The sequence below is a fragment of the Sarcophilus harrisii genome, chromosome 1 (genome assembly GCF_902635505.1).
Source record: "Sarcophilus harrisii chromosome 1, mSarHar1.11, whole genome shotgun sequence".
NCBI lineage: Eukaryota > Metazoa > Chordata > Mammalia > Dasyuromorphia > Dasyuridae > Sarcophilus > Sarcophilus harrisii.
Window position 1 is genome coordinate 298,804,117 of NC_045426.1, and position 15,905 is coordinate 298,820,021.

Sequence of the window (15,905 nt, forward strand, 5' to 3'; positions counted from 1 at the left end):
GGATAATATTGTTTGGTGATGATTTGTGGATAGGCTGCCTTCACAGACAATAACTTCATTCTCAGCAAGTTCTAGGAAGTTTATTTGAAAGTCATGCTTTATCCCATACTAATTCAGACCACATTTTGCTTGTTTTCCAGGTGATCACTGAGACATCATGGCCCAGAAAGGTCAGCTCAGTGATGATGAGAAGTTCCTCTTCGTGGACAAAAACTTCATCAATAGCCCAGTGGCCCAGGCCGACTGGTCAGCCAAAAAACTAGTATGGGTCCCTTCAGAGAAGCAGGGCTTTGAAGCTGCAAGCATCAAAGAGGAGAAAGGGGATGAAGTGGTTGTAGAACTGACTGAGAATGGTAAGAAAATTACAGTTGGCAAAGATGACATCCAGAAGATGAATCCCCCCAAATTCTCCAAAGTAGAAGACATGGCAGAACTGACCTGCCTCAATGAAGCATCTGTGTTACACAATCTGAGGGAGAGATATTTCTCAGGACTTATTTATGTAAGTATCCTTTGGAGGGCTTCTTGTCTTTTTTTTTTAATTGTAACTTTTTATTGACAGAACATATACCTGGGTAATTTTTTTTACAACATTATCCCTTGCACTCACTTCTGTTCCAACTTTTCCCTTCCCTCCCTCCACTCTCTCCCCTAGATGGCAAGCAGTCCTATATATGTTAAATATGTTATAGTATATCCTAGATACAATATATGTGTGCAGAACTGAACAGTTCTCTTGTTGCACAGGGAGAATTGGATTCAGAAGGTAAAAATAACCTGGGGAAAAAAAACAAAAATGCAAACAGTTTACACTCATTTCCCAGTGTTCTTTCTTTGGGTGTAGTTGCTTCTTTCCATCATTGATCAACTGGAACTGAATTAGATCTTCTCCTTGTCAAAGAAATCCACTTTCATCAGAATACATCCTCATACTGTATCATTGTTGAATTACATAATGATCTCCTGGTTCTGCTCATTTCACTTAGCATCAGTTCATGTAAGCTTCTCTATATTCATCCTGCTGGTCATTTCTTACAGAACAATAATATTCCATAACATTCATGTACCACAATTTACCCAACCATTCTCCAATTGATGGGCATCCATTCATTTTCCAGTTTCTAGCCACTACAAAAAGGGCTGCCACAAACATTCGTGCACATACAGGTCTCTTTCCCTTCTTTAGTATTTCTTTGGGATATAAGCCTAGGCATAATTCCAGATTGCTCTCCAGAATGGTTGGATTCGTTCACTACTCCACCAACAATGCATCAATGTCCCAGTTTTCCCACATCCCCTCCAACAATCATCATTATTTTTTCCTGTCATCTTGGGGTTCTTGTCTTAAGACAGACTCTTTCTAGTTAGTTGGGTGCATTGTGGAGGCCTTTTGGGGATAGGCAGGCAGACAACAGGATGGACAAATACAATATATGCAAGAGAAAATGGAGATGATCACAGAGGGAAGAACATAAAAAGCTTTTTTCAACTTTCCTTGAAAAAGGTTATCCTGATTTGATTTTTGACCATTCAGAGCCTAGGCTGTCCTGAGAGATAGCTGATGGTCAATCTGTGATCTCCAGAGAATGCTTCTATAATAATAACAACTTATATTTACATGACATTAATGGAATTTTAATGCATATGATATTTACATGACATTTTAATAAAGCACTTTTTAAGGTAGGTGGTATAAGTATTATTACCATTTTACACATCAGGAAATTGAAACTCAGAGAGGTCATGCTCTGCCTATGGTTGATCACATAGCTATAAAGAATGAGAGTCAAGAGGCAGCTAGAGGGTGTAGTAGATAGAGCAGAGGCCCTGGAGTCAGGAGGACCTGAATTCAAATCCAGCTTCAGACACTTAACTTAGTCGCTGTGTGACCCTAGGCAATTGCCTCACCAAAAAAAAAAAAAAAAAAAAAAAAAGAGAGAGCCAAAATATAAATCCATATGCCCTGAATCAGTGCTCTTTCCACTATATAATGTTAGCCAAACCCAACCTTCTAAGTCCTACTGGTTATCATCAGGAAAGGTTAGATTTCAGCTAGAATAGCTAAGACTCTAGGGGAAACTGTGACTCATGAGGATATTTCCTTCTTGAAGAATGACAGAATTTTCCAAAATTGGGTAGGTATATCTCCATGACAATCAGTGTTCCTTCTACCTATAAAGGGAAAGATAGATACCTACATCCTGATATTCTGTTATCCTTTTTGCCTCTAGGGAAGATTCAATCTATCTTAAAAGAGTTTCCCTTCTCTAGAAGATTTCCAGCAGGTTCTGGATGACCATATGATTTATCAATTTTTGAGTAGGAGTTAGACTAGGTGATCCTTTCCACCACTTAAGTGTCTATCATTATAAGTGCAAGAGGAGTTCATAGAGAAGATCAGTGTCAGCTAGTCATTGGAGATGAGACTTGAACTAAGGCTTGAAGGATGAGTAGTCTTTAGTTAGACAAAAAAGCAACAGACTTTCCCCCACATAATCAGTAACTTCATCTTGCCATTATAGAGTCTGTATTTTGCATTTTGCCTGAAGAAAATTGCATATTTGTTTTTGAAAAATATCAACTGATCAATGGATATTTAGAAATGGATATTTAGAAAGAATAGAAGAAAATTTCCTTGTCAGGAAGTTCTTTTATAAAAATACACTGAGCTACTGGTGCAAACAAAACATTTATAGTCCCCAAATATGAAAAAATTGAAAAGCAAGATTTGGTCCCCTGGGTTCATAAATCTGTATCAAATACATGTCATCTCTATCAGAGGCTTTAAGGGAAAAGTTATATCATTTTTGTGAGCTGTAGTACTCAAAAACAGTACCTGGAATGAAGATAGATTCAGAAAAATTATGAGACTTGCACAAAGAAGAAGAGACACAAAATAGAGCCCTAAATATCTTTCCAGTCATAGATAAAAATGTAATTAGACACCACAAATTCCTGTTTCGCTTCCCTGGGTGGATTAGATTAAAGCCTTTCAAACCATGTGATGATCTTGTTCTTAGATCTTTTTTTTCCAGTTCACTTAATCATTTAATAGAAACTGTTAGCCATGAAGGGGAAAGAAGGTACAGGTCAAGCCATCCAGCTGACGCAAAGCAAAAGTTTTTCATAAGCAGACTTGCAAGATGATACTGTTTCTTGCAACCAAACTGCCAGACTTTACTTTTGATTATGAAGAAACTTTTACTCATCTGCAAGGTGAGCTTAGAACTATGGCTCTTTTGGTAGCATCAGCTTAATTTTTAGAATCTTAAAGATAGAAAGGACTTTGGAGTTCATCTGGCCAATGACTCCATTTTGCAAAGAGGATGATGAAAACCCGAAAGTGGAAGTCACTTGCCTAAAGTCATAGTTAGTGAAAACTCAGTATCCATGTCTTTTGACTCCCGGTCCAAGTTTCCTTCTTCTCTTAATAAATATTTTATTGATGGTTTTTTTTTTTTTTAATGTTTCCCATAATGGCATGTCCCAAATCCTTTCTGATAACAAAGAAGCCTATTTAAGCAAAAAAAAAAAAAAAAAAAAAAAAATCAACTCAAGGGGTCATGTATGCTTCATTCTACACCCATAGTCAACCATCTTTCTGCAAGATAAAGGAAGAATACAACAATAAGATGATTCAAACCAGTTCAGTCCAGTAATGAAGAGAGTCATCTACATCCAGAGAGAGGACTATGGGATTTGAGTGTGGACTATAACATAGGATATTCACTCTTTCTGCTATTGTTTGCTTGCGATTTTTGTTTTCCTTTTCAGGTTTTTTTTTTTCTTTCTAGACCTGATTTTTCTTGTGCAGCAAAATAACTATATAGATATGCATAATATATTGGATTTAATGTAAAATTTAACATATTTAACACGTATTGGACTACCTGCCATCTAGGGTTCAGGGGAGAGAGGAGAAAATTTGGAACAGAAGGTTTTGCAAGGGTCAATGTTGAAAAAATTACCCATGGATATGTTTTGTAAACAAAAAGATATTTTAAAAGATAAGGGAAGAATATTTTAAAATGTTTCATTATTAGTTCTCTGGAGTGAAGCTTAGTCTTCCCAACTGTAAGGCAGATTCTCTATTCACTAAGTCATGTCACCTCTTCAGTTTTTTGCTGCCACAAAAAGTTCAGTTTTAAATATTTTTCCACACAGGGAGCCCTTTTCTCTGTCTTTGACCTCCTTGGCATATATGCCCAATAGTGGAATGACTGGGTTAAATTATATGCTCAATTCAATTATTATTATTATTATTTTTACTAAGGTAATGGGTTACACAGCTAAGAAATGTTAAATGTCTGAGGCCAGATTTAAACTCAGGTCCTCATGACTTCAGGGCTGGTGCTTTATCCACTACACTTCCTAGCTGCCCCAATTCAATTATTTTTTTTTTAATGTAGAGGTCCAATTTGTTCTCCAGAAGGATTAGACCAATTTACAGTTACTCCAACAGTTTAGTTCAACTGTCTTTCTATAGCCCCAGCAACATCAATCATTTTTGTCTTTTGTTGTTTCTGTCCAGGGCTTTTCCCACTATACCACATAGTCATTCAGACAGCATTTCTTCACACACTTTTCCTAAGCCAATAAGTCATTCAACCCATATTTTCCAAGCACCGAATATATGCATAGCACTGTATTAGGTGCTGCGAGTGGGTATAAAAGTAAAATCTGGCCTCTGGTCTTCAATTGTTTACATTTGATTTGGAAAGATGTTATTACTCATAAACCCATTAAAAGCAATGTAGTGGTTATTGTGAAAAATTGACTATTAGAGCAATCCCCCAAAATGGTATGAAACAACCCAGGTAGATCATAGATTGCCTCTCTGTATAGGTTAGGGATTTGTGATTTGAGTACAATTGGGACTAGATAACCTCTGAGTGTCTCAAACAATTTGAAAATCCTGTCATTTCATCACAAGGAGAGTTAAGAGGAAGAAGTCAAAAAATAGATTAGAAATGGACTTCCTCAAAAGGGTAGGCCTAGATTAGGGCCTTGAAGGATAAGGAGACTTTTGTGAGGAACAGAAAGGAGCTGCACTCCAGGAAGAAAGGAGCAGCATAAAAACAGAATTGGGCATTTTTATTCTTTGTACTCCATATTTCTTCCCTAAGACTGAATTCCTCAGTGAATATAAGAGAACATTCTTTTCTTCATTTTTCTTGAGAGGTTGGGAAAGAAATGCTTCTCTTCTAAGATTCTTGCCAAGAGAACTGAGCGTCCTGAGCAAGAACTGGCTTAGCCATTTTGGGAATGTATGTTTTCCAAGGCTGGCAGGGAAGTAAAGGTGTCATGAACAGAATCATCAATGGGATCTGGTTTCTGCCTCTTGCTGGTGGCAACAGGACCAGCCAGCTAGCTCTCCTAACAGACATGGTTCTGGGATTTGTCGGTTATATCAAGCCAACTATATTGTGTCCAGGAAAACCTCAACTTCTTCCTAATATAGTCACAAGAGGGAAATCCTTGGACTGATCTTTGAAACCTGTTCATGGTAAGGTGCCCGCTCAAATGCCTGCCAGGACAAGCAACCCTTGGAGGTAGGAAGGACATGACAGTTGATACCCTGATGTAGGTACAGAAAAAGAGGATTGTGTGAGGAGAGGAAAACTTAATCCAACTACTATTATAACTTAATAATAAAAAAAAAGGTTCCAGTGAATTTATACAATGTTATTATCATTGCCAGATTTATTTATTTTTATTTTTTTTAAGAGGAATGAACCTGACTCAGGCTAGTTGCAAACTGTACTGTCCAGTTAGATTCACATCAAATTAGGAAGTGTTTATCAAGTGTCCATTGTGTTCTCAGCACTCTGCCAAGAGCCAGGGAGGCAGAGGATAAAAAAGAAGGAATAGCCCTTCTGCCCTAGGAGAGGTTGTGATCTTGGTGGGAATTCATGTACATGAAACAACTGGGGAAGAACACAACATGATGTACTGTATAATCAAGTGTGATTATCTAGTATGGAGTCCATGTTTCACAGGAATCCGGGAAAAGGGAAAAAAAACCCCAAAAAACAAAAACCATGATCGTCTGGGAAAGTCAGGAATGATTTCATGGAGGAGATGGGATCTAAGCTTGGTTCAGAAGAACAGATGGGGTTTGGTTCATATTTTTAGAGAACTGGCTGCAGAGACCAAAGCTGGACATCTTCTAGCAGATCCAGACAACTTCAAACAATTGATTATTGGCTAGTTTAAGGAAGAAGGGGGAGGGAATAAGCATTTATTTTGTACCTACTATGTGCTGGACACTATGCTAAGCACTTTTACAAATATTTCATTTGATCCTTATACTAGCCCAATGAGGGAAGAGCTATTATTATCCTCATTTTAAAGTTAAGGAAACTGAGGCAGAGACTATGTGACTTGAACAGGATCACACAGCAAAGAGGTATCTGAGACTGGTTTTGAACTTGGGTTTTTCTGATTAGGTCCAGAGCTTTATTTCCTGACTTATTAACTGCCCAAAAACAAGGACGAACTGAACTGCTAGTCTGGCATTATGAAGTTTTAACAGGACTGTTTCCAAGAGGTCATCCCAGCCATTACCATTAGAGAAATCTCTTTAATGGGAGAATGAGGGTCTCAGGGATTGTGCCAGGTCATATATGAATGCAAAAGCCACCCTGCCCTGGTCCCTTTTAGAAACTATTCCTCTTTCATCAGTGGAATGTTCCTCAGGGACATCTTTACCAAACATAGGAATGGACCTCAAAAGCACTCTTCAGTTTTTAGACACATACATTTAATTCCTTAGATAGACAGTGTAAAGACCGAGGGCTAGATATTATGACTGGGATTCCAATAATTATGATTTCACAGATTATGAATTAGAAATGATTTTACAGGTCATTCAGTCCAACCCTCTCATTTTACTGATGAGGCAATTGAGTGACTTATATAAAGTCACACGGTAAGAGGTAGAACAAAAACTCAAGTCTGAGACTTCTGAATCCAAGTCTGAAGGAATCCTCAGACTTCATTTTCAACACTGATTCAATCATTGACCAATCCACACACATTTATTAAATACCTCCTATGTGCTGAACATTCAGCTGGTAGGCATTAGAGAGATAACAGTAATAGCTAGCACTGATGTAAAGTTTTGATGTTTTCAGACTACTTTACAAATTATCTCATTTGATTCTCACAACAGTCCTGGGAAGTATAGATGTTATTTTTATCCTAGTTTTACATATGAGAAAATTGAGGCAGATAGAGTTTAAGTGACTTGCTCAAGGTCACATAATTACATATCTGAGATCAAAAGTTAATCCAGATCATCCAAACTTTAGAGTCACTCCTCACTCCACTGGGCTACTTAGTGTATACAAAGTTTAGATCAGAAATGATCCCTCTGGATACTGGCTTTGAGGCCTTGAAGATCTAGTGAAGAGATAAGATCCCAAAAAGTATCTATAATGGATAATATTACACAACTGTGGGTGTGTATATGATATACATATAAAACATAATACATGCACAACACATACATATATAATATATTAATATACTTACATATTTATACTTATTTTTCATATTTATAATAGGTACTTATATATTTAAATAAATATTTAAATATATATATATCTGCCTCTGTCTGCTTCAATTTCTTTATCTGTAATGGGATAAGAGGAAGCTCTCTGGAGAAAATGAAGTTTTAGTTGGACTTCAAAAACAGTTAAAATTCAACAAGAGAACATAAAGGGAGATTCTTTAGGTGAATAGCTTAAGTGAATCACAGAAGTATAAGAAGGCAGCATTTCTTTGGGAGACAGAAAGTTGAACATAAAATAGTGTGTGTAAAGGAATAATATGAGAGAGGTCTGGAAAGAGATATGTTTTAAAAGGCTTTGAATATTAGGCAAAGTAGATTAAACTTTTTTTTTTTAATTTAATAGCCTTTTATTTACAGGTTATATGCATGGGTAACTTTACAGCATTAACAATTGCCAAACCTCTTGTTCCAATTTTTCACCTCTTACCCCCCCACCCCCTCCCCTAGATGGCAGGATGACTAGTAGATGGATTAAACTTTTTTGAAGAAGCAGTAGGTAGGGCATGACCAATGTTATGACTACTTCCTACAACTCTGTGGAAGTGACTTTATGGAAGTCATTTTCTGTCTTTGTCAATCACTTTCTCTAAGATGGGTATTACAGTATCATTTACCCTCCTTCACTTGCTTCCCAACAATGCTGGGAAATAGGATAACAGCTACAGAAATAAAGGCACTATGGTAGCAGGAGGCAGAGTAGAATCCTGTTTATATATATATATATATGTATATATATAATATGTTCATTATTAGCTAGATCCAGGCCTATATGATAGGCCACTTTCTAACTCCTGAAACATTAACCATTACATACAATAAAAGAATGATGATAATCAAACAATAAATATTAAGTGCCCACTGTGTGCCAGGCACTGCACCAAGATACAGATAAAGCCAAAAGATAGTCCCTGTGCTCAAGAAGCTTACAATCTAAAGGAATGAATAGTGATTCATTTATTTCTTCATTTGACAAACCTTTATTCCTTAACTTATCAAACTGATGTTAGTTCCGCCACTTTGGCACTGTAGTTATGGAAGGACTTTTAACATACTGCTAGAAGTGAGCTGTTTTTTCTCTTTTATTTGCTGTTTGTGAATATCTTGGAGTAAGCACAGATATTTGTGGCTTTCCATTTGACAGACTTATTCTGGCCTATTCTGCGTTGTGGTCAATCCCTACAAATACCTGCCCATTTATTCAGAGAAGATAATTGACATGTACAAAGGGAAGAAGCGACACGAGATGCCCCCCCACATCTACGCCATTGCGGACACAGCCTACCGGAGTATGCTGCAAGGTAAACTTCCAAGTTCCTTGTCTTCCTGGTGTCTGCCGGGCCTCTTGTGGGGGCGGGGCTGTGGGAGATAAAACAGGTGGGGTGACAGAAGGACTCTGGGAAGGGCCCCCCTGATCTTTCTCAAGGGTAACGAGGATGTGAGCATAGGTCCCCCAAGGGAAATTTATCACTCCCCTTGCCTGCCTCTGAGAGCCACACAGGCTTCTCCTGGCTGGGTTAGGGAATTCTTTGGCAAGCAGAGAGGGTCCCTGAGTGTTGTGCCTGAAAAAGGGAAAAACCAACTCTGAGCTCCCTCCTAAGGCAGCCTCCCACGTGGGGAGTGCTGAGGGGCGGGAGGGTTGGGGAACAAATAGCTTTGGCAAATACGGGCATAGACAGTGCTGGGAGCCAGCTTGCAGGTCCTCACGAGAGAAGGCTGTTCTGACCTCCTCTCCCAGCCTGGGGGACCTGGAGCAGCAGTGGGATTTGCATGTGGAGGGCTTGGCACAAACCCCTTCCCCTCAGACAGGGGTTAGGGATCTCTCCTCCTTTTCATGGCTTCAAATCTGCCCTTCTTCATAGCGGAGATAAGCTCTGCCTCAGTATTTCTTCAGTTTGTTCAAGTGCTTTGCTGGCTGTGTACAAAAAAACAAGGGAATATCATATTTCAGTGGAAATGAATTCATTTAGATAGATAATGCATTTATTAAGAGCTGCTAGTGGAGCAAGTCTGAAGTCAGGAAGCCTCATCTTCCTGACTGTCATCCTGATAGCCGCAGATATGGACACCTAGGCAAGTCACTTAGTGCTACTTGCCTCAGTTTCCTTATCTGTACAGATGGGAGACATTGGAGAAGGGGATGACAAACTACTCCAGTATCTGCCAAGAAAACCCAAATGGAGCTACGAAAAATTGGACTTGACTGAATGACTACACAACAAAAAAACATTTATTAAAAGCTTAATAAAACTAGGCACTATACTAAATTAAGGTATCTGGACGTTATTGATGCATATGTAATGCTGTATTTGGTATGCTGTGTATTTGGGGAATAGTTAGAAGAAATTGGTTTCCTAAATGAATGTTTTTGGACTCAGAAATTCTTAGATGCCTTTAAACTGGGAATAGTCAGGTATATTTTGGCATAGGGCAATAGAAAGAAACCCACTCTGCAAATGTTCAGAGGGAGATGGCATAAGTACCTAAAGGCCACATGTAAGCTGGAGAATACCTGTTCCATTGTCATGTTTTTTAAGACTGGGGAGGTGGGAGAGGTGAGTGACCTGAAGTCCTGAAAATTCAGCTTCATAGGTTCTGTCTCTTAGGAAATGGGCCTGGCCAGCTTTGTGGAGCTCATTCCAGTCTGAAAGAGTTTGGAGAAAAGAATTGAGGAGCCATTGTTTTTGAATAATGAAGCAAAACCACAAGGAATGCTGACCCAAGGATATTGGCACTATTTAGGAGCCTTGGCAATTATTTTTGCATATGTAAATGTGGGAGGAGTTCCAAGGAGAAATTTTGTGGCCCGAATTTTTACATTATTTATGTTACATTTTCTGCCTTACATGGAAAGTCTGTAAAGATCTGAGGGCTTATTAGAGGGGTAAAAGGAGGTGGGGTTGCCTGGTACTAAGTCATTCAGTCAGTCAGTCAACCAGCAAGTGTTTAGTGACCATCTAATATGTATGTAGACATTTGCTATGCACTTGGGAAATACAATCCTTGTTTTCAAAGGAGTTGATAGTCTACTTATTGAAAACTTTTTGAGTTTGAACAGTGGAAGACAACACTATATAGTAAAATCTAAGCGCTATCATATTTGAAGAGAGATAGGTGAGGGAGGGACACTGAAGAAAGTAGGATTTAATTGTGCTTTGACCAATAGATCTTGGTGGAAGAGATCAGAAAAATTAATAATGTGAGCAAAAGTGTACGTGAATGAAAGAGCATTGGGTGGGAACTCATGGAATAATAAAGAAAACCTAACTAGAGTACAAAGTTCATGTTAGAGTATGGTGGTCACTGAATCATATACCACATAGCAGAAATGGATGGGGGAGAAGAGGAAGCAAGAAGAAGCTGAGAGATTTTTTTATCTTTCAAAAATAGAGGTATAATTATATTATACAAATGAGATACAGAGAAAGAATAGACAGAGGCATTAGATGGGGGAGGAAGACTCATAAATCTGAAAACCTGTTCACACCGGAAATGGGTTAAATAGGTAACACTACATATATACTAAGAAGGGTATAGCACCTTCCAAAATCTATAAAGAAATAAGTAGAGAGGGATGAGTTGACGGAGAAGCAAAGGGTGCAGGAAGAAGATAAGAGAGGGATCCATGGGTGGGAGGGGAAGATGAAATAAAATCAAGGCAAATTAAGGAATAGAATTTAAGCAGAGTCAACAGGGATAGAAAAGATAAGTGTTTTTGTATATATATGTATATATCTACATCCTGCATACATAAATACATCCTTTCTTAACTATAGCCTACTTGGAGGTGGGGTGGGTGGGGGAGATTGAAAGGGGATAAAAAGTATAAAGTAAAAAGTGTGCACAGCAGAGAACAAAAGAACAATTTACAAGGAAATAAGGAAAAGATAGATGCTCATGAATATGATTTCTTTTACTAATAATCTTGAACTGGTTATTTGTTGCTATATATTTTGGATCCTCGCTGATGTTCTATTGGGCACAAGACAATGTTCTCTTTTGCTTTATTTATATTTTGTTTTTTAAAATAAAATCAATTTAAAAAAAAGAATAGAGGTATAGCCACTGAAGTGTATGGTCATTGAAACTCTAGGATTGATAGAAAAGCATGAGTTACTTTTAATGAGGGAAGGGCAGAAAGTCTCTGACAAATGTAGAGGACTAGCAACCCTGGAAGCTTGGTAGACATGTGCCAGCATTATTATTATTATTATTATTTGCAATTTATTCTTCTGAAATCTCAGAAAACTTAGAGGTTGAGAAGTTGAAGTTAAGTGAATTAATACAACAAATGTGATGAAAGCATAATTAGCCTTCCCTCATAATCAGTCCCTCTGGATACTTTCTTCCCCATGCTGTCCCAGAGTCCCAGGAGGCATGAATGACAGATAAGATTATGCTCTGACTGTAGAAATTTGGATATTTTTCTATAGTCTCTGTACTTGGTACCAACAATAAATATCTTTTCTCACCCATTACAGCCAAACTAAAATAGCCACTTTTTTTTTAAAAAAAAAGGATAGATTTCATAAACCAATAATTTTTCCTTTTTGTTATTCATAACTTGGATATGTTGATTTCCCAAATTAGAGAAGAATCATCTCTCTTTTTTTCTCTCTCTCTCCCCATCCCTCTCTCTCTCTTTCTCTCTCTCTTTCCCTACTTTCCTACTATTTCTCTCTCCCTCTCCTTCCTTTCCTATTCTCTTTCCTCAATTCTCTCCCTGCTTTCCTCTTTTTCCCTTTCCTTCTCTTTCTCCCTCTCTCCTCCTCCCTCCCTCTCTTTTTCTCTTTTTCTCCTCTTTCTCTCTCTCTTTCTCTCTCTCTCTCTTTCTGTCTCTTTTTCTCTCTCTCTTTCTCTCTTTCTTTTTCTTCCTTCCTTCCTTTCTTCCTTCCTTCCTTCCTTCCTTCCTTCCTTCCTTCCTTCCTTCCTTCCTTCCTTCCTTCCTTTCTTTCTTTCTTTCTTTCTTTCTTTCTTTCTTTCTTTCTTTCTTTCTTTCTTTCTTTCTTTCTTTTTTCTTTCTTTCTTTCTTTCTTTCTTTCTTTCTTTCTTCTGTTCCTCCTCCCCATTCCTCCTCCCCTTCTCCCTCCTCGTCCTGCTGCTTCTGCTTCCTTCTGCTGCTGCTGCTGCTGCTCTTCTTCTTCTTCTTCTTCTTCTTCTTCTTCTTCTTCTCTCTCTCTCTCTCTCTCTCTCCTTCCCTACTCTTTCTCTTTCTCTTCCCTCAATTCCCTCCCTGCTTTCCTCCCTCTGCCTTTCCTTTTCCCTCTCCCTCTCTCTCTTCCTTCTTCCCTCTTCATTCTTTCCCTCATTCTTCTCTCTTTCCCTCTCTTTTTTCCTCATTCTCTCCTTCTCTCTTCTCTTTCTTCTTTTTCTCTCTCTTTCCTTCCTTCCTTCCTTCCTTCCTTCCTCCTCCTCCTCCTCCTCCTCCTCCTCCTCCTCTTCCTCCTCCTCCTCCTCCTCCCTCCTCCTCCTCCTTCTTCTTCTTCTTCTTCTTCTTCTTCTTCTTCTTCTTCTTCTTCTTCTTCTTCTCTTCCTCCTCTTCCTCCTTCTTCTCCTCCTTCTTCTGTTGCTGCTGCTTCTTTCTTTCTCTGTCTTTGTCTCTGTCTGTCTCTGTCTCTCATCTCTCTTCATTCCTTTTGCTTTACTTAGACAAGAGTGGATCCTGTTCCAAGACATCAAAAAATTAATTTTTCTGATCTAATTGTGACAGAAATATCAGGATGAGGTCATTGCTAGCAATGGCAAACTTGTAAAGGCAGCTGTTTTATTGCCTTCTGATAAGCTCAGAGAGATCAAATGAAATTCAATAAATATTTATCTGCATGAACACTATGCTAGACATTGAAGGATGTGCAAAGGTATATTAAAAATATACCAAAAAAAGGTATAAAAATTAAAAAAAAAGATATACCAAACAGCAATTTGATGTTTTCCCATTCAAATATTGAGGGAGGCATCATGGTACAGTGTCCTGCCTCTTGAGTCAGTGTATGTGGACTTTGGTGGTTACTTTTTTTGGTTATAGCAACATGCAAAGACCATTTACTACAATATGAAGGGAATGTAGTCTGTATTAGAAGAGGGTAATCTATGCCAATAAATTATAGATCTTTAAAAATGTAAAATTCAATTTAATAAATATTTATTTAGTGTCTATCATATATCAAATTCTGGGAAAGAAAGATAGACACATCATGGTTCTTACTATGGAATACTATGAATCTAATGGGAATTTTTTAAATGTACACAAATTATTGTGATGTAAGGCAGCATGATGTTGGCCAAAAATTTGGAGTCAGGAATCTAGGTTCAAATCCCAGCTCTGCCTCTTGCTACTTGTATGGCCTTGGGTAAATAATGAATCTTTTTTAGGATCCTTATTTGTAAAATGAAGAAATTAGACATGCTGATCCTACCAATTTTAAATTCTTTTATCTAAAAGATAGTGGAATAGATGTAAAGATGATGTCAAGGTGATGTGCCATGATGGATTTGAGGAGGAAAAGTATGAGGGAAGCATAAAGAATGATATTTGGCCATCTGAATTAGACTGTAATAGAGACTTAACAGAGGGTATGGCCCTTTTGTTGGACCTTCAAAGAGGGGCTGGTTTTCCACAGATAGACACAGGAGGTAGAAGTATGCTCCAAGAATGTATGGCAACATGAACCTTTAAAGGTGTGGAGAGAGATAGAAAAGGACTGGCTAGAAAATGGGGAAGCTGGGTGGTGTAGTCAAGAAGTTAGGAAGCCCTGAATCTGAATTCACATCCAGGCTAAGATACTTCCCAGCTGTGAGATCTTAGGCAAATCACTTAGCCTCCCTCTACCTCTGTTTCCTTATTCTTGTGAGAATTAAACAAGATAATTGTAAAGCTCTTAGCATTATGCCTGGCACATAGCAAGCACTATATGAATATTTATTGTTGAGTTGTTTTTTCAGTCATCTTATTCTTTATGAGTTCATTTGACATTTTCTTGACAAAGCTACGGAAATGGTTTGCCATTTTTTTCTCCAATTCATTTTATAGATAAGGAAACTGAGGCAAACAGAGTAAGTGACTTATTCAGGGTCACTTACTACTAAGTGTTTGGGGCCAGATTTGAACTCAAGAAAATGAGTCTTCCTAACTCCAGGCCTATCACTCTATCTCCTACATCTCCTGGCTGCTGCATATAAATTGTAGCTATCATTATTATTATGAGTATTATTAATATAGAAAACTGATAGGTGGCATAATGGATAGAGCTCAGGTCCAGAGCTCCTGAGGTCAGGAAGATCTGAATCAAATTTGGCCTCAGACACTTACTAGCTGTGAAACTCTAGAGAAATCACTTAATTAACTCTTGTCTGCCTCAGTTTCCTTATTTGTAAAATGGGGTAATAATACCTACCTATTGTGAGAATCAAATGAGATATTTGTAAAATGCTTTACAAATATTAAAGTGTTATGTATTGTTGTTCTTGTTTTTATTTATAGTCTATCTTCCCCCAATAGAATGTAATCTCTTTGAGAGGAGGGAGTTTCATTCTTTATCTTTATATCCCGAAAACCTATGTAGTACATGTAGCAGTCACTTCATAAATGCTTGTTGATTGATTGGTTTGTGATCAAGTACAAAGTGATTTCTAGTTGCAGAACCACTTTGCTTCCTCATTTATTTGGATTTGCTCATTGGCATTTGTTGTGCTGAAGTTCACTTTTGGGCTTGGCCTAGATATTTTGATGGGTGTGTGTGGGTATTTCTACTTATGATGCTGTGGAAAGTTCTCCACCATTTCTCATCCTATGTCATTCTAGTGACATATGTTTTTCTGTAAAAACCACCACAGAAGATCCACTCAGCATTTTGAAGGTCAGAGGAAGCATTGGTTCTCTTAATAGCTTAGGGATATCAAGAAAACATAAATACTTTTAGGCTGTCCTTGAAAAAGATTTCATAGTACAAATTAGATTGTAAAAGGAGTTGTGGAGAAATGGGGAGGAATAACTGGATTTGGAGCACAGGAACTTGAGTTTCCATGCTGGCCCTGAAACTAAACTAGCCATGAATACCTAAGCAAGTCATGTGTTACTTAGTCTCAGTTTCCTTATCTCCAAAATGGGAATGATAATACTTTCTCTATCTACCTCAGTGGGTTATTCTGAAGAAATTGCATTGTAAGCCTTTAAGATATTTATAAATGTGAGTTGTTATTCATTCAGATAGTCAACAAGAATTTATTGAATTCCAGCTGTGTGAATAAGTGTTGAGGAAGATACAAAGTTTAGCTAAATCATGGTTCCTTACAATATGGAGCCTATAGTTTGTTAGGGGAATAAGATAAAAAT

At 37.9% G+C, this 15,905-nt stretch overlaps 1 protein-coding gene across 4 annotated transcripts in view; it reads left to right on the forward strand.

The window, feature by feature from the left end:
* The window catches only part of MYH11 (myosin heavy chain 11), a 129,421-nt gene that overhangs the window by 23,073 nt on the left and 90,443 nt on the right, over positions 1-15,905 (forward strand). For all 4 annotated transcript variants that reach the window (XM_031944220.1, XM_031944210.1, XM_003761672.3 and 1 more), the window contains exons 2-3: positions 141-502; positions 8,718-8,874. In XM_031944220.1, coding sequence (XP_031800080.1) covers positions 158-502; positions 8,718-8,874 — 502 coding nt within the window. In that variant the 5' untranslated portion in view covers positions 141-157. The remainder of the gene's footprint in view (positions 1-140; positions 503-8,717; positions 8,875-15,905) is intronic.